Below are 21,906 nucleotides of genomic sequence, written 5' to 3' on the forward strand. Positions count from 1 at the left end.
TGCCCCGTTTGCGGTGTGTGCCCGCTTCGCAACCTGCTTTTTTGTGCTCTATTATCTGGTGGTCCCGCTCTTTCCTTCTCTCCCTTCCCTCATCTCTAATCATCATCATCATAAATCTTTATTTCGGCACATTATGGCCATAAAAGATGCATATAAACAAAACTTCATAGCACATACATAAAAGAAGAATAGATGATTTACATGCAGGTGGATGGGGGTCAGGGAAAATACAATAAAATTCATAAATTAGATAAGAAGGCAAAATCTAAAAACATTTTTGTAAAATTAGTTCATACAGTTCCAGTAATTGGTATCGTAGGTGCAATTCATTATTATACAACCATTTGATTAATCTCTAATCAATCCTGTACCTTGGTGTTCGGGCTCTGCTCCCTGGGGGTGGCCTCCAGTGAGACCCCCGGTCCAGCCACTATACCCCTCCCCATGGGGAGTGGGGGGCCGAACCAAGGGGCACTCTAAATATGTTAACACATCTGGTGGAGCAATACCAATAAACCAGTACTCTGTTGTACAGGCATACTTACTGACGGTGAGGGGAAGAATTGCACAGCTGTTGAAGCTTCGCAGTAACGTTCTGGGGGTCTGAGTCGCAGACTTTGCATTAGAGAGGAGTCTCAGTATCCTCCAAGCTTTACATAGATCCCTGCCACACCCATCACGTCATCTGCCTACTCACCGTCTCGATGTACTCGCTTTTGTTGTACAACATCTCTCCAAGCTCCATTGCGACTCTGTTGTCAATACGGGTACAACCCAAACCCTACCCTACTGATGCTAAACTGATTTCAGTCCACAAGGGTTTCACTTCCGGGGTCAACAACACAGAAGAGGGACAACTGTCTGTAAGCTCCGCCCCCTGTCACGGCCTCAAAATAGCTTCGCCTCGGTGCAGTAACCTTTCCCCCCAGCGGCGGCCATCTTGTCGGAGGCGGTCCGGAATGCGCGTGTCCATCAAAAGAGCGAGGCGGGGGCGGAGCCGAGGGAGGAGTCGGAGTCGAGGGAGGAGTCGGAGCAGGAAGCGGGGAAACTAAACTCTCAGATGTAACTACCTGAGGACATGGCTTGAGCAGAAGGCCTGGAGTGTGGCCGGTTTTACCGAGTGTGGAGCTTCCCTTACAAAACGGGACCAGTTGCGATGCTCTCATCATGGCCCTGTCAGAGGACAACTCTCCAACCAGCCTTTGTGGTCTTTAGACTTTCTATGCAGGTGCGTTAATTCATAAACAATGTGAACATTAATGCAGACATTTTGAAATGGAAAGTGGGAGATTAAAAAAAAGTAATAATAATAATCGTCACAATGAATTTCTTCTATTTACTTCTATAATGGCTTGCAACGAGTCTATCGGTGTGTATGGGACTTACAAGTGTGCTGCTGCTGTAGAATCGGAAATCAGAAATTCAAATATACGTTTTTTCCAATCCTGTCAGGAGCAGAGAAAGTGTGACGAAAATGTTGTGCACTTGCTTGTTGGAGCAGTTTTTCCAGCAGTCAGTGCTTAATTTAAGCCAGTGGTTTCTGGTGCTTGGCACCAGCACTTAATTGACAACAGCGCATTTAGGACAGTCTGCCACATGGTGGCGCTGCTTATCCAATTCAGAGATGAGCAGAACAACAGTTGTTTATGAATAGAATATATATTAAAAATTAATAATACCTGCTGCACCAGCCATTCCTTTAGCTTTGGGGACCAGGAATAATCTGAACTGTCGCGCTTGCAGGCAAGAGAGAGATAGCAGTTGTGTTGGCAGCAAAGACGGAGTGATAGGTGGTGCAAGCTGCAGTGGGCTCCTGGTCAGGTCCCTACCACTTTTTAGTATACACATTAAACACTGCTGGTAGTGCATAATCCAAGTCAAGCAGGACCAGTACTTGCTATATTAGGCCTGCCTAGGAAACAGGTTTTTGCATGGAGGCGGCAGGAGACTAGACTTAAAATCGATAATCTCCAGCCTGAATTTGGAGGGTTGTCATGTATGTGTTCATGTCAATTTAAGGAAGATGGGGAATTTACAAGCCATATCTATACAGTGCGACTGAAATGCATGCAAGGTAAGAACAAATGTTTTAGGCCAGTCGGGACAAAGAGTACCAGGGTTGCCACCTTTCCCTAATAAAAATACCAGCCATCTGTTCACATTTTAAGATTCTGTAAAGGTCCAGATGTGATACTCCAATTGAACTTAATATGAGATCGTCTGTATTCATATTTAACATGGTCTTTCTGTCTTTGTTAACCTTACTTATCAGTCGTGGTTATTAAGACCGCTGTAGAACATATGTTAACGTGTTTTAATCTTACATTTTATATTTAAAGTATTTACTGATAAGGAGGGAAATTATGATTTTGGATGATTTAAAACATTTTTGTACTGTTATGGACGTTAAAATACAGATCATTCCGATATTAAACAAGCCATGTGGCAACCCTTTTCTGGAATCAATTATTTGCGGGTGAGGGTGTGGCGGCGAAAAGGAGATTCAGTCACGTGGGGCGGAGTCATTATAGGCCTAGTCTGCTAGTCAAACCAAGCATTGATTTTTTAAAAACTGCCACAAAGAAATTTGCAATAAGAAGAATCATACTTATGGGGTTAAGGCACATGCAGCACAGGTCTTTGTGTGCCCAGCAATTTTGAGGGGATAATTATAATGGTAAGATAACTCTGGCCATTTACGCACTTGCTGGAGTGATCTGTGTTTTGTCTGGTTAGAGTCTTGACTGATAAAGCGGCATAGTGGGTTAATATGCTTGCTGCAAAGTATATCGTGTAACATGTAGAACACATTTTATTGTTTGCAGATAGGTAAGTGTATTACTACTTTTTACATATCCTATTCTTGCTCGCAGTTGATAAGGTACAATAATTCTAATATATCACAGTGAGCTATAAACCGCATCACTGAGCTGTATGCGAAGTGTAAGGCATTGGTTTAGAACCTTGGTGTGTTTTTTGTTTTTTTTTCTCAATCTGACATTCTTAGGTTGCTAAAAAGTTTTTTTGGGGTTAGTAATAAAGTCTAATTAGTACAAACCATCCCAACCACTGCATTACTTTGTAAATACTGACTTTGAATTTCTCTCTATTTTACACTATTAATAAATAACACCTACCAGTAAGGAATATATATATATACTGTCAAACATTTCTCCGCTCAGGAAAGATAACAGGACACGACGGGGCTTTGTATATGTATATATGTACTGGACTTTGTGCAAAGGCGTTGCACTAGTTACTGGTTGGAGTGTATATTTATATATATATTTAGAGAATCGCCATTCACAGCCGCTTCCACGCAGAATAACGAGAGAGCAGAACCACCATATACGTGCTGTTTTCAGTGTTTTATTTGTGCAAAGTTCTTAACCTGCAATCTGCCATGACGCGTTTCGCCTCCACCAACGAGGCTTGATCACATGACGTGTAATAGACACAAACAAGGGCATTTATAGTGCAGATACTCTAATGGGATCAGCTGTTATCATTTCATATATAGACAGTGACGAAATACTATATGTTTAAAACGACAATAAAGGGCATAGTACCCATAGAGTATTTGTAAGGTTCTACCTATAAAAAATCATAATTGAATTTTCAGATTAATACCTAATTTCATTTATATTACACATGAATAATTTTATATATTTACACATAGATAACAATCAAGAAATTCATATATGTACATTTCATTTATGTGCAGACTAATTACACTATGTACAAAAGTAATAGTAACATAATAACAAAAAAGCAGAACCTTGTATTTATATTCTAAGTCGTTTAAAAACCAGATTATGCTCCTCACTGTTATAGAAATCCAACTCAAGTGGGTAAAGAACAAATTGATCCTTTCCAGATATGGCCCTGAGGTGTTGCAATATTCGTTTGTGGGCGGGCAAACGTGTGCTGCCCACATATTGGAGCCCACAAGGACATTGCAAGACATAAACCACATATTCAGTCTTACATGTGAGTCTCTTGTTAATAGCAATGGGCTTTTCAAGGAAGGACTAGAGAAATGGGTCTTGTTTATTCCATGGCGACATGCTTTGCATGATTGGCACTTCTTAAAACCTGTGATGCGATCCATCCAAGATTTAGAAATGTCAAGACTACTGCTTACCAGAGCATTGGCCATAGTGGGGGATCTTCGAAACGTGAGGTTCGGTTTGTTGGATACCAGACCCCCTATTATCGGGTCCCCCTTGACCAGGTTCCAGTTCCTAGTGAAGATTTTCCTAATTTCTGAATGTTGATTACTGTAAGTGACAGTGGCTCTAGCTTGTATTTGCTCATTGTCACTCCCCGTTTTATCAGTTCTTGCTCTGGGTACTAGGGCTTGTTCCCTCGTAATTTTTTTAGTACGTTTGATAGCCCCATCTATTATTTCATTGCTGTACCCCCTGTTAAGAAACCGTATTTTACTCTCTCATTGTGCTTGATCACATTCAGTATCCGAACTACATATTCTCCGCAAATATATATTATATAGAGTGAGCAAGGCGGAGGTTGCCGCCGAAACGCGTCTGAGCAGAAGTTGATATGAAATAAAACCCTTGAACTAAGATACACGGAGTCAGCGCCTTCTTGGATGGTGAAGTTTGGTGTGGTATTAATATATATATATATATATATATATATATATAAACTTACTGGTGATTGACAGTAGGTAGTTCTAGTTAGCACCTAGTTTCCATAGGAAAGGCGTTTTTCGACTTGCCTATATCTTTAATGCCGGTTGACAAATCTTCCCAAAATTTTGCAAAACAAATGTGTCGTTGGGTCTTATTGTGCATGGAAAGTTTTGGGTCAATTTGTCACGCTGGTGCCAAGAAAAAGAGGGGTTACAAAAAAGAGTGTTTCCTATGTTAATTTCTATAAGGATTTTGAACGCAACCACAACCCGAACTGCCGGATAGAATTGCATCAAATTTGGCAGAAGGCTAGATCTTGGCCCAGAAAGTGTGTTTTGTTATTTAATGTAAATCTGTTCAGTAGTTTTTGAGTTATTAAATGAAAACTAAATTTGTATATCTAGCAAGACTGCAGAGATCTGATTGGCTGCCAGCACTTCGATCAGGAAGTGTTGCCAGTCAATTTGGGTCTCTGCCTCAGCAAAGCCCCCCCCCCCCCGAAACACAAAAGTAAATAGAAGAAGGAAGGGTAGGAATACCCTGACCCCCCTAACCCTGGTGCTAGGGTCCCCACCCCAGGGACTCTTATCAGAGCCCAATAGAATTTGCAGAGGGGCATAAATCGAAACAGTTCCCCAATTTTGGCACATAAATAAAGGGAAAAAACAACCACGGTTTCCCGCCCTTGTTTTAACATCGACTCCCAGGGGCAAGTGTTTATTAAAGAAAAGGGGAGGTGGGGGTGTATGCAGCGCCCTTCCCCAAGGGCAGTTTAAGCACCGGTGACGACCACCTATGCAGGGGTTATTTAAAAAAATTAAGGGGAGGGCGTGTCCCGCTGCTGTGGCCTTTAAAGGCTCAGGGACCACCAAACCTCTGGACTTCAATATAAATTGGGGAGGGGGGAGCGTGACCCCCTCGAAGGACTTATAAGATACCTGTATACCACCACCTCCCCCAGTGCTTCAACAGTAAAATGCAGTGGGTACGCGCAAACCCTCCTCCTTGGTACAGGAAGGTCCCAGGGACCACCGCATCCTTGGGGATAAACATATAAGCAAAACTGGGAGGGGAGACATGCAGCCCCCAGGACCACCACCTCCCAGGGGCAGTCACCACCCACAAATGAGCATTTGTGGTTGCCTTGGGGCATGAGTTATAGTGACTTGGTCTTTCACAAAACTGTACCTTTGTTCCCACAATTGGCACACTAATAAGTCCCTTGTAAAAGGTACCACTGGTACCAAGGGCCTTTTGAGCAGAAAGGGTCTCTAAGGGCCGCAGCCTGTATTGTGCCACCCTCAGAGACCCGCACCAAACACACACCCACCGCCGTTGTAGACTGTGTGTTTTGGTGCAGCAAAAACTGAAGAGTCAACATGGTCCACATCTCTGTGTGCCATTTCTTCAAACCACTGCCTGTGGCATAGGTAAGTCACCCCTCTAGCAGTCCTCACAGTCCTAAGGCTGGCTGCACTATAGAACAGGTGAGGGCATAGCTGCAAGAGCAATATGCCCCCACAGTGTGTAAGTCCGTGTAACATCTGGAGTTTGTGTGAGGAGTGTTTAGAGGAGTGTGTAGCATACATATAGGAGTGAAAGTGAGTGAAATTAATCGTATCAAAGAATCTTGTGCACCCAGAGGACACTTTTTAAATAGTTCTTGTTTGAACCCCTTTCCTTTGGGAAACCAAGGGTTCCTCTCTTTTTTGATTAACCACATGGATGCTGCCCCGATTTCCCTCCCGTGCTGGACATTCCTTAACTGGGTGTGTTTGTGACGGAACCATTCCGTCATCAGCACAGCTCAACCGTGACTGATTACAGAATGGTTCCGTCACAAGCATCGAAGGGGTTAAGTCCGTTCTTAGACATTGTAAGTGTTGTCCAAACCCCTAAGACTGGGATTGTAAGTCATGTACTTACCTGGTAATGTGCATAACCACCTCCCCTTTACTCATCCCAAACCCCCTTCCACTACTGTGAACTCAAAAAAAGAAGAAAAAATATTCTAGGCCTATCCCTCTTCTATTCCTTTTCAATCCAAATAACAGACTGACGTGTCCACCACTCACATTAATCTCATATTTTCTTATACTAATTACTCACTAATCCTGTTTGGGTTCTGGAGTAGCATGCTACTCGCCAAAAAGTGCTTCAACACCTCATATGGGGTAGCAGGTGCTATATAAATGTTAACATTTTCCTCGTCTATCCCTGCACTATCCATCTAAATGGAAATAACAGATTAACATATCCACATCTCAAATTACTTCCATATTTCACTGTACTAATTCACCACTAATATTTTATGGGTTCTGGAGTAGCTTCCTACTTGCCGAAAAAGCGCTTTGACGCCTTGTCAGTGGTAGTAAGCGCTATATAAATGTAATTACAATACAATATAATATTATGAAAACTTGTGTGAAGTTGAATGATGTGGATATCTATGTGGGGAATCGTCTCATCATTAAATACCTGGTTCCTGGGGTACCAAAGCATTCCTTACAGTGCAGACATGTCATTGTTATGACTTTGTGTGGTTAGGATTGCCGCTGATGGTTGTTCAGTGACTCTTGTCTGCTAAGTGACAAAAGGTCAGGGAAACTCCTGGATGGGGAAAACTACAGGGTTCCCAGGTGACCATAACGGAAATATTTAAATCGCGAAATAAGATGAAAGGAAGTTCACTGGTGGAGCCTTGCATTGAGGTTTAGTGAAGTCAGGTTATTTTTAATTTTGCTTTCCTCCTTCACAGATGCGCTGCGGTTGACCATTTGTACCTGGCAATGCTTCTCCTAGGAGGTGGATTTGGTGAACAAGGACCTCTGTTTCTGAAGGTCACCAACTTGCATGAGAACAATTACCCTGTTAATATTGGAAGGCACAGCTAACCATGGATGAACCAGCGGGTAAAACGCTAACATGGGAAGAAAGAGAAAAGGTAAGGTGCTATTTAGTGTTCAATTAGTGAGTCTCAAATCTTTTTAGAGAAAGCAGACCAGACTTAAAGTATCTTAGAGAACACTCTGGGGTAGACGGAATTAATCCCAGCATTTGTTGCAGAACATGGGAGCTTCCGATTACTCCACTGAGCTTCTATTAGTATGCATGCATGTGATTTCAGATACCAATGTGCATCCATTGTGTTGGAAGTATGATTGCTGCTGTCTGTATATACTACTTTATCTTCTTTCCTTCTATGTGAATGACAAGAGTCGTGGGGCGGATTACCTGATTACATTTGTGCCATTGATCAGTCAGTGTAAGACACACATTGGTCAACTTAGCCTGCAATCCTTGCGAGGTCAAAAATCTGCAGTGCTTATAGACCGCCACACTAAGGTAAAAGCACTATATAAAACCAATAAATGATAACTTGAAAGACAAAAGGATTATTGCATGTGGCGTAATATAGAAAGTGAGGATCATTATAACACCCAACAGCCAGCAATTCCAAGGTAGAAACCAACATTGTAATCGCACCTTCAGCTGAGAAATTGAGAACCTGCTTTATGCTTCGAACACACAAATTGAAGAATAGCCTTTCCAGCCATAAATCCTTGATTGCCCTCACTCAGTGTAATGTAGGATAGATCCCTCACCTAAAAGTCCGTATAGCGCATACAGTGTATTTGCAGAGACTGGGGACTTATCCTTGAAGTACCACAGAAATCAGTAATGGATTCTTCCTGCCAACAGAGTATTCTGAATTGAGTCTCTCATTGAAAGATCAAGATCTCTGCTATAGTGAAACAAGTGCACATACTAGTCCTTCTCGGAGAGCAATCGTGAGACTCACCATTTATCTCCCACATAGAAATCAATAGCCTAGCGCTGCTTTGAAATTCTCCAGAAAAGTTCAGGGTGATATCCCTTGTCCTTTCTAGTAAACTAGACCATACTTATCTTGAGCTTCTGTACTGCTACTCATTGTGCAGGCACCTTTCCTGTTTCATCCTGGCATGCATATTTAAAAATCCAATTTTCTTTTTACAGGTTAAAGAGAAGCTGGCCTCCCTTAAAAAAGAATATCGTCAAACATTTCGCCGGCTGCAGGTATGTAATACTTACCATGGTGCTGAAAGCTCCCTTTCCTCCCATAATATGGCTGTGCCCTGTCCAAATTAGAACACAAATCTAAAAGAACTTGTGTCTCTCTTGTTTGTGATTTGCCACAGATGCCAGGGCATAGCCCTTTGTCATAGAGCAGAGCCCTACTACTGTGAAAGAAAGAGTCCTCAGGAGGCAGACTGTGATCTTTGTGCTCCACTACTCAGTTGCAGTTTAGTCATGTTTGGTATGTTGACTAAATCTGGGCCCCTAGACCCAGTTACACAGGGGATAAGAGATGATTCCCATCTCTGAGAGAGAGTTTAATTAGGTCAGAAAGTGGTGTGAAAAAGTGGCGTACTGGTCATATAATAAATAACATGGGCATTGTAAATCAGACAATGTGATATGTTCTTGGTAAATAGTCTGTGTCTAGGTAGGGATAAAACCGAGTATGGTAAGAATACATTTGTGAAAGTGCGCTTGTGCCCAGGGGAGGATGGGGGATCAGCAAAAAGCCAGTGTGTATCTGAATTGTCGAAGAATAATTCGAAGTGCACTGACTGAGTGGTCCAGTTCAGTCGCTAATTCATCTGACTGGATCTTCAATGCACACCACCCATATTGTTTCTTCAATTTTTGCATTTTTTTCTACTTTCTTGGTTTTTCTCCAGATATGTCAGCTTGATTGTGTGCATCTAAATGTCGTGAAGGTTACATGAAATGGGAGTTTTGTGAGTAAAACACCATGCGATCTTGGGATGCTTATTGCAAGAACATTTTTCAAGCTTTTGCCTGGCCAGTCACTAAAAATTATCCCCCACAACTATGGATCCCTTTCCGTGGACCAAGACGCGAAATGTGCACGCCTGAACAAGGCTCTACGCGAAGGAAATAACGTCATACCATAGGAAGCAGCTTTGGATGGGGATAAAGCAACATGGGTCTTAGCAGCTGGGACTCACAGTGGGTTTCCTTGACCAGGGTGCTTCTTCAACCCCACTCTGTTGTAGCCTACCAGCCTCACCTAACTTCACTCTATGCACTTCTGTGACTTTGTCGTTTAGTAATAGTTAAATAAATGTGATCCTCAGGATCGCCACAGGAGATAATGACCATTGGATGGGGGGAACCGCATTTTTGCTGTTTGTTGAATTAGATGTGTTCTCCAGAGCATGCTAAGTGTAGCACACTAGAGTGTCAGAAGCTTCTACCATGTCCATTAGGAACAGACTGGCCTGCATGGGGTGGGTGCACAGTTCAACACGAATGTGAAGTTCAATTATGTTGTACAGTAGTTACACAAAAGAAACTAAGGCGTTATTTAGAGTTTGACAGACCGGTTTCTCCTCCGCAAATTAGGTGAAAACTTGCAGGGTATCAGGGCTGTTAGGTGTTTTTTTATTTTTCAAAAACCACCTTCCGCTTTGGGAGTTTGTATTTAAAAACAAAAAAGTTTGCTGAGCAACCGAATAAGACATGGCAGTCACTCAAAAAACCTACAGTGCCCTCAGAGGAGCCACAGTCTCATTGGCTCCTATAAAGGTGCAGAAATCCCCCCCAGACAGGTGAGAGCTGTAAATGCGGTGGGCTGTAGTTCACCCAGAAAGTAGATTGCATGCCTCCACTACTTTCCTGGAATGGAGTACAGACTCTAAATAGACCCCAAAGTGGGTGGGTAAAACAAAAGAGAGGGGAGGTCTTGAAACAGCCAGCCTAAACGAGTCTTGGGAAAGCCACAAAACAATCTGGTACCCACTGTCATTTTGCAGCTATTTTTCTGTGGCTGAGTATGTAATACTAGCAGCCCGTCCCGACGTTGTCCCGGTATGAAATAGAATGTGTGTAATGTGTGTATTCAGATACGGTCATTCACGTGTTCCCCCGCTTGAGACCCAGCTGCAGCCCTGGTTGATATTAGCAGGTGCGTGTCCCCCCGCTTGAGGCCCAGCTGCAGCCCTGGTTCATGTTAGCAGGCGCATGTAATTAGTGTAGTGATCCGCCGCCTGAGCCCGGCTACAGCCCTGGTTGATGTTAGCAGGCGCGTGTAATTTCGTTTAATGAGAGCGTTGGCAGCCGCGGGTAAATCTGTTTAATTTGAGAGTTGAGGGACAGCGAGTATGAGAGGCTGCAGTAATTGTCCCCGCAGATACACTCATTCGCGTGTTCCCCCGCTTGAGGCCAAGCTGCAGCCCTGGTTGATGTTAGCAGGCGCATGTAATTGGTGTAGTGATCCGCTGCCTGAGCCCGGCTACAGCCCTGGCTGATAAAAGCAGGCGCGTGTAATTTGGTTTAATGTGATAGTTAAGTAACAGCGCAAATGAGAGGCTGCAGTAATTGTCCACGCGGACACGCTCAGTCGCGTGTGCCCCCGCTTGAGGGCCAGCGGTGACCGTCTAACAATTAGAATTGTGCGAGTCTTGAATGATTGTTTCCCGCTGTTCTTATTTTTTTTATGACCCACACCGACACTCTTCGGCCCGAGTGCTTTTTAGACGCACCCAGGCCAAGCCACACACTGCATTCGGTCCTTTCAGACGCACCCAGGCCAAGGCACACACTGCATTCGGCACCCCCAGTATGTTTGAGACAACGGGCAGTCCCCCAAGGGAGTTGAGCGAATGGTTACTTACCAAGCTTCGAGGTGAAAGCCTTTGTGACGCCCCCAGCACACGGCCACAGCAGACGATCTGATTAATGTATGACCCAGATGGCATGAATTGCGGAACGTAGCACACGCCCCCAGCGTTTGTCACGCCCCCAGCGTGCCCCTTGATGCGGCGCAATTGCATAATTGGTGCTTCACATGGCATGAACGGCGGCCACACGCCCACAGCACGGAGACACGGCCACAGCATTTGTCACGGCCCCAGGGTGTCACGCCCCCAGCGTGCCCCTTGATGTGGCTCAATTACGACTCACATGGCATGAAGGGCGGACCGTACCACACGCCCCCAGCATTTGTCACGCCCCCAGCACACGCCCACAGCAGAACGCAGACACGCCCCCAAGGGACTACTTTGCTGGCACGGTTCTTTTACCTTTTAAAAGTATATGGTGGCCGTCTGCGTAGCCTAAGTCCTTCTGCTGCAACTGCCCTTTCCAACGCTGTATTGGGTGTTGTGATTGGTGCTATGGTTACTGAGATTACCCGCCTCAAAGGTTTGGGCTCTCTTTATAATATTAGTATGGATGGAATGTGTGGGTTTCCGGGCTGGGTTTCAAATAGGGGTTCTTTGTTGTAGCTTCCTAGTAAAGACCTCTGTGAATGTTTTGTCTGGAAGCAGTTTTCCTGGAGAAAGGGTGGTTAGGGGTAGGCAGCTCGAAAAAGAAACTCAGAGGGGAAGCCTGCATTATGGCTCTTGCTTTATAACATCCTTTACAGTTCTCACACCTGGATACCTCTACTCTTCCCAGTCTGGAACGGGCAAGTAACTTGCTCAATGCTGGCCATGCAGTCCTGCTTCGTGTAGTTTCTTGCAGGCATGAATTATGGGAATATTAGCTAATGCAGAGTATATTTCATGCTGACACGCTTGAGAAGCTGTCAATAACATCTGCAATGTTTTGAATGGGAATGCGTGGGAAGCTGGGAATGTGTGCAGCTGTCACCTTTTGGAAAGACACGCTGGCTTCTACCAGATGGTAATATTAAGATCTACTAAGGGGCCATCTCACACTTTTCTACTCAGCCTCCTGTAATTCTGTGTGAGTTGGCAGTGTTCAGTGTTGAGAGTACAGTGAGCTGGCACTACATACATTTTTTCCATGCATGCATTGATTTAGGGGCAATATGGAGGAATGAAGGTCAATGCCAAGTAGGGCTTTTGGCTGATGAGGTTGATAAGAAGACCAGAAAGAGCCATATCCATTGTTGGTCAAAGCTTTGCTTGTCTGTGTTAGAACATGTTGTGTTATGTTAATAACACTTGTATAGCGCACAAATACCACCGATCTGTGCACATATTGCGCACAGATCATGGTCCCTCTCTGCTTGAAGTGAAAGTGTTTGTTGTTCTGATGACTGGAGAGGGTAGAGCTCTCTGTCTCAAAGGAAATGGAACCAGGTGAGGAAAGAAATGAGGATGAAACACACACCTATGCAGACATGTCCAAAAGTAAACCCTTCTCATCCCTTGGGAGGGTGAGGTTGTAATGACCTCAAAGTGTGCATGATCTCAAAGAGCTGCCAACATTAGAAGCTTCCAACTTGGCAAATAAAGAGCAGGTGTAAGCACCTGGCTGTCAAGCTCTTCCCCATCTTCATTAAAACAAATCCTCCCCAGCTCTGTCCCTCCTCATGACCAAAACATTTCCATAGCCTCACTGCTGCGCTCTCCCCCTCTGTAAGCATTCATCCCTACTGCCTCACCCCCTCTTCAATGTAGATATGTAAATACTTTGTTCCTGTATGGTCTGTGTTGCTTTGTATTCCCTCTCACCGACCATGTTTCTTTTTGCCATCATATGAATAGAATAATGACTCTGCTGTTTCTATAGGAACCAGTTGTCTTTTTTTTGGCTAAACTTCCATATTTCTTTATTATTTTTATGTGTATGTTTTTTTAATACCATGTCTTCTAAAAAAAAAAAAAAAGAATCTCCAACTTTGTCAGAAATCATGTTTAGCTCTAAATTTACATGCCAAACTATGAGTTGTGTGCAATGTAAAATACCTGTGGTATTTACAATATGGCTGCTACTATTTTATAAGGATAGATTCTGTAGCGTTTGGCAGTTGTGTGTGTTTTGTTCTTATTTTCATTAACCATAAACAGGCTGCAGCCTCCAGTTTTCAATTGTGTTTTAAAAATGTACTGTAGTATGTCATTGATGGCCCCTCATGTGATGTCATACATGTCCAAAAGTCATCTGATGTCATGTAACGCTGGCCCATGGCGTTAATGAGACTTATGAATAAATGCACACAGCTCGTTTCTGAATGCTACACCTTTGAGAATTGATGCATCTGGGCTTTGCTTTTTTGTGCCATTGTGTAGCTGATTGCGTTGGGCTTGACAGGCACTGTGTGGATGCCAGAAAGGGTAAACCGAATGCCTGGAGTGACATTTCTATGTTTGGGATATGCAGAGTGGCAAAGTATTCTTCTATTCCCTTCATTATTCAGTTTTACTTTCTAGAATCTGGTTCCATAGCTGAAGCCGGTTTAGGCAAATTGTCTTGCAAAATTACATTGGTAGCGTTTTAAGACTTCAGCTTTGGTACGTGTACGAAATCTAAGTTGTAGGATTTGATATTCTCAGTGGTATGAAATTTAACAAGTTGCTTACCTGTAATGTTAAAGCTAGTATTACTGTATTTTTATAGTTGGTGCTGTATCTTATTTGTTGGCTAATGAGGAACTCTCACATTAAAATTGAAAGCAGTCTTTCCCTTGTTCAAATGACATCGGCGCTATTTTTGAGATAATTGAACGTGGGTCAATTTAATTCAACTTGTCTGAGTATAGTCAAAGTACAGTCGATGGATAAGGTGAGACTTAAGCGATGGCAGCCACTAGCATTTGTTTTGTTCTCCATGGCACTTTTATGTACTTTTTTATGTGTGAAAGGTTTTGTAAGGTTTCTTTTGCAAAACAATATAAAGTGAGTGGTGGTGATTGTTGGGGATGTGCTGTGCTTATGGACAAAGATGTGGTCTATCATCTAGACATTTAAAAATGAACTTTGCTAATATGGGATCAAATCTAGGAGAATACTTTCTTGGTTTCCATCATAGACTATAGTGGGACAAGTATAAAGCCAAAGACCATGCCACTGCTCACTTCCTCTCCCACTCCCTACTGTTGTCACTGCGTAAGATCAGAGGTGTAAGGCTTAATTTTAAGTTGAGAACTTACAGCGTTAAAAATCACTTTTGTTTGAGCTACACGGATGGTTGGTTGTGTTAAAAAAAAAGTTTTTTATTGTTTTTACACAGAGATCACAGAAAGCAGAGCGGGTTAAAACACATGTAAAGAAAACAATAGAGGAGCAAAACCGAATCCTCAGCCAACCAGAAGCTGAAATGGGCCTCACAGGTAGGTTTTTAGATCTCATCTCATAGAGAATGTAAGAACAATTTCATACAAGTCCCACCAGGTACAGAAGCATGCTGTCAAACGTAGGAAGCAAACACATAAAAGATTAAATGCTGCAAACAGACCAAACGCCAAAGGACACTCCAAATTCTCCTTTAGTGGCATCAGTCAGCGCAATATTTACCGTAGCCACTAAATCTCTCTGACAAGGATACAGTTGTGGATAATGGAGTAAATAGGACCAGTTCAGGACAGACCCTTACCAATCACCGAACTTCACCAATCACCGACTGTTATGAAATATGTTTCCCAGGCAGTGCTCTCTGGCGTGCTCTAATCCGAAAGTCTGTGGAGTTGTTTCTGGGTTTTCTTGAAAATAAATTACAATTAATATGCAAGGAAAATATGCCTATCAATATCTGGAAATGCATGGGTTTACAAATGTGTCTGTTTTGTACTGGTACCTAGAGTAGGCATAACATATAGTCAAGACTTTATTTAACATGCATTGGCAAAGTTTTGGCAAGGGTGCAATTTTGAAAATGTTTTTTACATATAGTTGCAGTATGCGGAAACATTTAGAAAACAGATAACAAATATAGAATAAGGAGTGGACCAGCAGTCCAGGTATTTTAATTCTTCCAGTGAACTGGAATTCTTTTCAGGCAAATGTGCATGTATGAACAGTGAAAATGCTGTCACTTAAAGTGTAAGACCACCAATGGATGAACTGGGCTGAATCTTTGTGCCATATTATATGCCGGGATGGCTGGAAGCAAAATGTGGATTACCCCTTAAAAAGACTACTGGATGAATGAGGCTGAGTGAAAGTCCCTGGGTGTATATGTTTTTTATTATGATTGATTTGGAAATCATCAGGCTGGGTGAACCCTTTTCAGAAGGTCACAGGGCAAGCAAGAGCTACTGGGCCCAACTGTTGGGGTTGAGGCCTTTTTTCTCAATATTCCAGAGCCTGACTTAATATTCCAGAGCCTGACTTAATATGGGTCCTGACTTGGCCAAGTACACCTTCGGTATTTGACTCTCAGTAACAGCGTAGTTCGAGCAGTCCAAGGCTTCTCAGGGGTTGGGGGTGGATGTAGGGGTGAACAAAGGCTCAGAACTAGTTCAATAGCAGCAATAAATGATTATCCAGTCAAATACTTTCTTTTTTGAAAAAAGAAGTAGTTAACCATAATCACAAAGTAAAATATTCTGCATACAAAAGTTATACACACAGTACTCCTGCGGTCAGTACTCTTGTGTTAGATAGCGAGCACCCTGAATCACATTTACCTCTTTCTCTTGGTAGCGGTTATTGCATATTCACAATAGGCAACATTCAGCTTAGGCCCCATTAAAAGTCTGAGGCTTAGACGTCCCACTTTGCCTATTCTAAAGACAAAAGTGCTCCAGCACCCTTGGTGCTACGAGGCAGAACAAGTTCTCCTGGGCCCTTCAGCCCTATGATCTGTCTTACCCTGTCCTGCAGGGGTTGCTCTACCTAAGTCCCCGGGAGTATTCCACGCTCTGGCGCAATGGAGGTCTGCAGTGGCTGCTGGCAGTGCGTAACCCTCTTGGCTTTGCAGGGGCAACAGCTAGTTGTTCGCACTGCTCCTCCGATGACACAGTATTTTTCTCTGGTCTCTCGCTCTCGCTTGTAGGGCAATGATCACTCCAGTACCGATGCTTGCTTCATTTGGGGCTCGGGCATTCACAGGGCACCACAGCAGTCTTCCCTCATCAGCGAAACTAAGGACCTTTGCTGCTCCCGCTTCCCTTCTCCGCATCCAGGGTTGCATACTTTAACCTGCACACGGGCATTGACCTGATTGGTACAACAGCTAACTTCACGGCGGCCCCCCTCTGATATCCTGCATTGCTGACTTGAGTCTGCACATGGGCAATGACCTTACAGTTTATAAGCCATGTTGTGTATAGAATAATTGATTATATGTTTTTAAAGATACCATTACAATTGAAGGCAGTCTTTATTTATCTTAATTAGATACTTCATTGGCAGATTCTTGTTATTTATAATACCTGGATATGAGACTTATGTATGCAGGGTGAATTCAGTCACATGGTATGATCTTTATTGGAATGAAAAGAAAATGTATGAATCACCCCTGAAAAAAATACTCCCAAGATTCAATATGTATTCAAATGCCTTCTAGTGTATAACTTCTGTAGCAAGTTCTTGTATCATTAAAATGCTTTTGACACTGACTATCTCCACCCTAATGTTATTCCTTATCCGAAATCTAACCCAAAAACCTACCCTTACGCCAACTTTGAATTTTCTCTCTATACTTCTCCCTCCTACCCCATACAACTCTTACACTTTTTTTTTTTACATCTTACCTTATTTTTGTCAAATTGCTATTTGATAATGAAAAGGATAAGTGTTTCAATGTTATTTTTATTTACTTTTCAGTGACGTTACAATAGAATTTGTTGTGACTCCTTTTCTGAAATACTACTATAGTTTCAGTCTTGGAGTTCTAGCCCTGTTTCATACAGCATTGTGGTTACTGATGGGGTTTCGTAGATAGTTTAGAATGTCTCTATTTCGGTGTGTAAAAATGCTTCTGCTCCTCCCAATGTCACATTTGAACGTTTTTAAAAGTTAGAGAAATTAATAAATAATGGATTGAATTTGCCAGCATCCATGTTTTAAATGTGTGTCATTTCTCCAGAAAACTTTGTGTTACCTCATTGGAGTTTCTCCTTCCTCATTGAAAAGCCATGATATAAAGTGAGCCCTCTGATGCACTTCTGGTAAGGGTCATAGTTTAGTTTCTTCTGAAGAAAGATTACACTTTCAGACATACAAATATTAATAGCTTTATGGTGCTATTCAAGGCTCTGACCCTGACTGACTTATTCTCCTCCCCTGCTGGTAGCAGTGATAGCCTCCCAATTTTAAGGTACTAGTGCATTCACCTGGTCAGTCAGTTTGATTTGGGAGTATGTGCTGTGCTATTCCTGCTTTGCACAATATAGACACAGTGCTCCAGTGCGGGTTGTTGACTGGATTCTGCAGTGCTGTTGTACTCCCCCCCCCCCCCCCCCCCCCAAGGCATATTGACCTGCAGTACCTGAATGAATTGGCAAAAGTTTATTGTTTGATGAAGAATGTGAATGCTGTATATCTAGTGAGAGCATTTTTACTCTAGAATTCACACAATGGCAATTGTCATATTTTCAGAATGCTTACACTCACCACTTACTTTTTCTCCTTAGATCCAGAACGTGGAATAATGTCTGCGTTGACGGCCACTGCCGGTAGCTCCGAAGGTGAGACACAGAGAAAGACCTCTGTGACCTTCAATCTGGAGCCTGAAGTCTTCTGCATTGGGGAAGTCCCAAGCACAAGCCATCTTCCTGAAAATAAAGATGACCAGCAACCCTTTGAACTCAGTAATAAAACTCCAGAAACCACCCCAAGGAGTCGCCTGAAATTGAGGAGGGTTATATCCACATGGATAAAGACTGACGTGGGCTCTGCGCCTCCCTCCTTTGAGGTTTCATTACCAAGTATCACTTTACAGAAGAGCTCGAGTGATCAAGAGGCAGATCTGATGGCCCTGGGCATTGTCAGTTTTCAAGGTAGCCCCACAAGAGCCACATGTGATGAGATTACAGTGGGAGAGACTTTTCCTCCAGAGCAGAGGCATGACCTGAACATCCTCACATCAGATGTTCCACCTGCAAAGGAAGGTGTCTGTAGACCTCCAAAAAATGACACTGATGGAGCAGAGTTGCATCCTTTATTACCTCTTGACTTGAGTACTGAAAGTCTGGAATCCACACCATCTCTTTTTATTAGCCCGACTCCAGGTTCACCAGCAAATAGAGGGGAAGCAGAAATGCCTACATTTCCAGAGGGAGAGAACCTTCAAGGCAAAGGGTCATATGTGGAGCTGGGTTCTTATTTTTGCATCTCAGGCAAGTCGGGGAAAGGTACTGCTATTGGAAGTCCCAACTCTAATGTGAACGTGTTCAATACACAGTACAAACCAACCATTACCGAGCCCAGAAGTCCTTTAATCAGTAGCCCAGTTGCAGAACAATCCCCAAAGCATGCAGGAGATGAGACTACGGCTCTCACTGTCATGCCAGATGGTGTGTCCCCATCTGTCACAGTAGACAGCCCACTCAATTCCTGTACATTGGTCGAGGGTCTAATATTTCCTGTGGAGTACTATGTCAGGACAACACGCCGCATGTCCAGTTGCCAGCGGAAGGTAGACCTGGATGCTGTGATCCAGAGTCATTTAGGTACAAACCGGAAAGGGTCTCGTAAAAAGGTGAAGCAGGTCATTGCTGATGCAGAGAACGTAGATTCTGTTTCCTTGAACCAAAAAGAGCCATTAAATTGTTCCAAATCGTTGATTCCAGAGACTTGTGAGGGTAATGTTGGTTCAGAAACCACTGCTGGGACTTGTGCTAAACCACCCAGCCACGGGACTCCCACATCCAGTGTGTCCCTGATCAAAATTAATCATCTTACCCGTGAAAGAAAGGTGAAGCGAAGGACCTCAGGGCGAGGAAGAAAGAAAGCCAGGTTTACTAGGAAATCTCAAATGGATGGGAGGCATGGGCCTGGTGAAAATGACAATTCAGATTCACACTGCCTCTCATCAGTCAGCAGCTCTGCAGACTCTCCAAGCCAGAAAGAGCATATACCAAACACGAATACTGACTTGCTTCATCAGAGCTGTTCACTACTCACTGACAGAGTGGAGACAGACAGGGAGGTGGTAGCTGTACCGGCTGTGGATGGCAGTGGCAATACTAAGGAGAGGACCAAGCCTGCAATAAAAAGGAACTCCCCCACTAAAATGGAGATTCCCACTGATGATATGAATGATTTTGAATTGGGATTTAATGTTCGTCGAACTCCAAAGCAAAGAGCGAGGTGTACCTGGATCCGCACAAGGGCTCCGGGGACACCTCTTGGTGCGACAGACGAGAATTTGATTGCTGTCGAGCCTTCCCCTCGACAAAGCACCCTACTATCCGATCTGCAACGAAAGAGAGGAAAAGGTGAGAGTGGTAAAGGGAATATTCAGATTAGGGGATGATCACTTCTGTTTATATTTTGTGTTTGTTCTATTGAGTATTTTTTAATAGAAATGCTGTACATCTGTTTGAGATGCTTTATATTAGAATAAAACCCTAACACAGGAACAGTAGCCGACACATGGCTCAGTTTCACAATGAGTGCTTGCATGACTGATGCTAATGTTGGGAGGGTTCCTATGATGTCAAAAACATATGTGTGTTGAAGTTGAAGATTTTGTGGTAGCGAAGAAAAGCGCTTCGGGTAGATAACTGAGAGGGTGTTTGGACATCAAATAGGATGGAACTGACAATATAGTATTGTAATTTGATTGTTATGAGGTACTTCTGCCAGACTGGGTGAGCCCCTCTTGCCTACTTGAACTAAATACTGTATAAAAAGGGCCTGAAACACTCTCCACTGTGTAATGAGAGAAATAAATGTAAACATAATACGGGCTGTGATCTTGGTTCCTTTACACTTTAACATTTGTGAGGTCCAATCAAATGAGCCCCTTGACTAAAGGTTAATTAGTACAGGTGTATGTTTTGCTCAGAATATGATGGTGACAGAACTTTCTCAGTCTACTAGAAGTGGCATTATAAGGACGAAAAAGGACACTAAAACAGCATCAGTTTCTGGGGATATTTAACTGAGTAGCTGTGATCACATGAGTAAAATTGTGATTGTTTTGGCCGTCTCGAGGAACTGAGTCCTGTACATATTGATCAAAGTGTTGGTAAAACAAATGACCAACAAATTTGTTGACAAGTTCTTATTAATGATAACTTGTAGTAATTGTTTGTTATAGGGTAATTCTATTACCGCAAAACATTCAAAGCTATCAACATTTTTGATAAAACTATACAGCAACATTCTGCTTTATGCACATTATAACAAAGCATGCAGAGTGAAATGGTGCACTGCATGATTGCTATGATAACCTTGTTTACATCACTGGATCATGCAATGATCCTTGTGTGTTCCCATGTGCTTAGAGTGTGCGCATCTTCAAACATAGGCAAAGTGTGGTAATGCTTTATGGACAAAGACTGGCATTCTGAGAGAACTTTTCAAAATGCTTGGCCATGCCATGACTTTCGCAGCATGCTAAAGACAGGATCTCTCCTATGTAACTAACATCCTAAAAAGCTGTGTGAATGGTGACTGTCATGCACGATCATCATACTCGTGTTTCCATTATATCACATAAAGGGTATTGTGTAAGACAACAAATACAGAAATTATGTTTAAGAAATGTCAGTACCAAGAAGTATCATTTTCATCAGAGAAATTAGTGAGTCAAAAGTCTATTAGCGGCTACCAGGTAATTTGAAGTAATTTCTGTAAGTATTTAATGATAGAAATGTAGTGGAGATCGAGCATACCTGTAGGATCCCATTCTCGGCATGCCGTTGAAATCAGCAGACTGTGGTGGATACCATTATAGAAAGATCTTCCCAGTTGTACGTCAGTCTTCGTGCACGTTACGGATTTATGTGTGTCTTTAATTAAATGTGAATGGACGCCACTTTTGGTGTTGCATACATTCATGGAATAAGCAGTGAGAATGACCAGCATGCTTGTGGCAAATGTACATTGTTGTGTGGGGCACACAATAGCCATGGCGAGCATGAAAGTGGTTTAGTGTGTCAAAAAGTGAATATTGTGAGAGAGAAATTGAAAGAAATATGGGGCATTTTAGCCCCTGTAAGTGTTAAAGTGTAGTTACAAAATGTGCTGAAGAACAAGTGAATTTACAAATTAAATGCAATGCTCTAATGTTGTGTGTCTTTGATAGGCCAAATGGACAGTCTTAAATCTGTATGTGGATGTGATGCTAATAATACTGTGGTATCCAAGATAGGTTGATGGCATGATCATGAAACTAAAAATAGAATTTAAGTCTGGTAAAACTCTCATAAAAAAGGAAGCCTTCTTCTAAGAATGTGGTCATACATCCCATTTCTGAAATAGTTTTTTTTTTATTGCAAAAGTTGGGCACATAAATAAGAATTTCAATAGGATGTTCTCGGGTCTCAGAATCTAGAAGCTTGCTCCTTTTCAAAGGTGTGAGTCTCTAATTCCTT

At 42.7% G+C, this 21,906-nt stretch overlaps 2 protein-coding genes across 2 annotated transcripts in view; one reads left to right on the forward strand and one right to left on the reverse strand.

Moving 5' to 3' along the window:
* DCTN5 (dynactin subunit 5) overlaps nucleotides 1-948 on the reverse strand; it is a 71,777-nt gene extending 70,829 nt beyond the window's left edge. Inside the window, exon 1 of the mRNA XM_086940452.1 lies at nucleotides 698-948. Coding sequence (XP_086796578.1) covers nucleotides 698-745 — 48 coding nt within the window. The 5' untranslated portion in view covers nucleotides 746-948. The remainder of the gene's footprint in view (nucleotides 1-697) is intronic.
* Nucleotides 949-1,008: 60 nt separating this feature from the next.
* The window catches only part of PALB2 (partner and localizer of BRCA2), a 76,408-nt gene continuing 55,510 nt past the window's right edge, over nucleotides 1,009-21,906 (forward strand). Inside the window, exons 1-5 of the mRNA XM_086940453.1 lie at nucleotides 1,009-1,228; nucleotides 7,414-7,599; nucleotides 8,655-8,714; nucleotides 14,649-14,748; nucleotides 17,995-19,800. Of these exons, the coding sequence (XP_086796579.1) occupies nucleotides 7,552-7,599; nucleotides 8,655-8,714; nucleotides 14,649-14,748; nucleotides 17,995-19,800 (2,014 nt within the window). The 5' untranslated portion in view covers nucleotides 1,009-1,228; nucleotides 7,414-7,551. The remainder of the gene's footprint in view (nucleotides 1,229-7,413; nucleotides 7,600-8,654; nucleotides 8,715-14,648; nucleotides 14,749-17,994; nucleotides 19,801-21,906) is intronic.

Source organism: Lissotriton vulgaris, chromosome 10 (genome assembly GCF_964263255.1).
Source record: "Lissotriton vulgaris chromosome 10, aLisVul1.2, whole genome shotgun sequence".
Classification (NCBI taxonomy): domain Eukaryota; kingdom Metazoa; phylum Chordata; class Amphibia; order Caudata; family Salamandridae; genus Lissotriton; species Lissotriton vulgaris.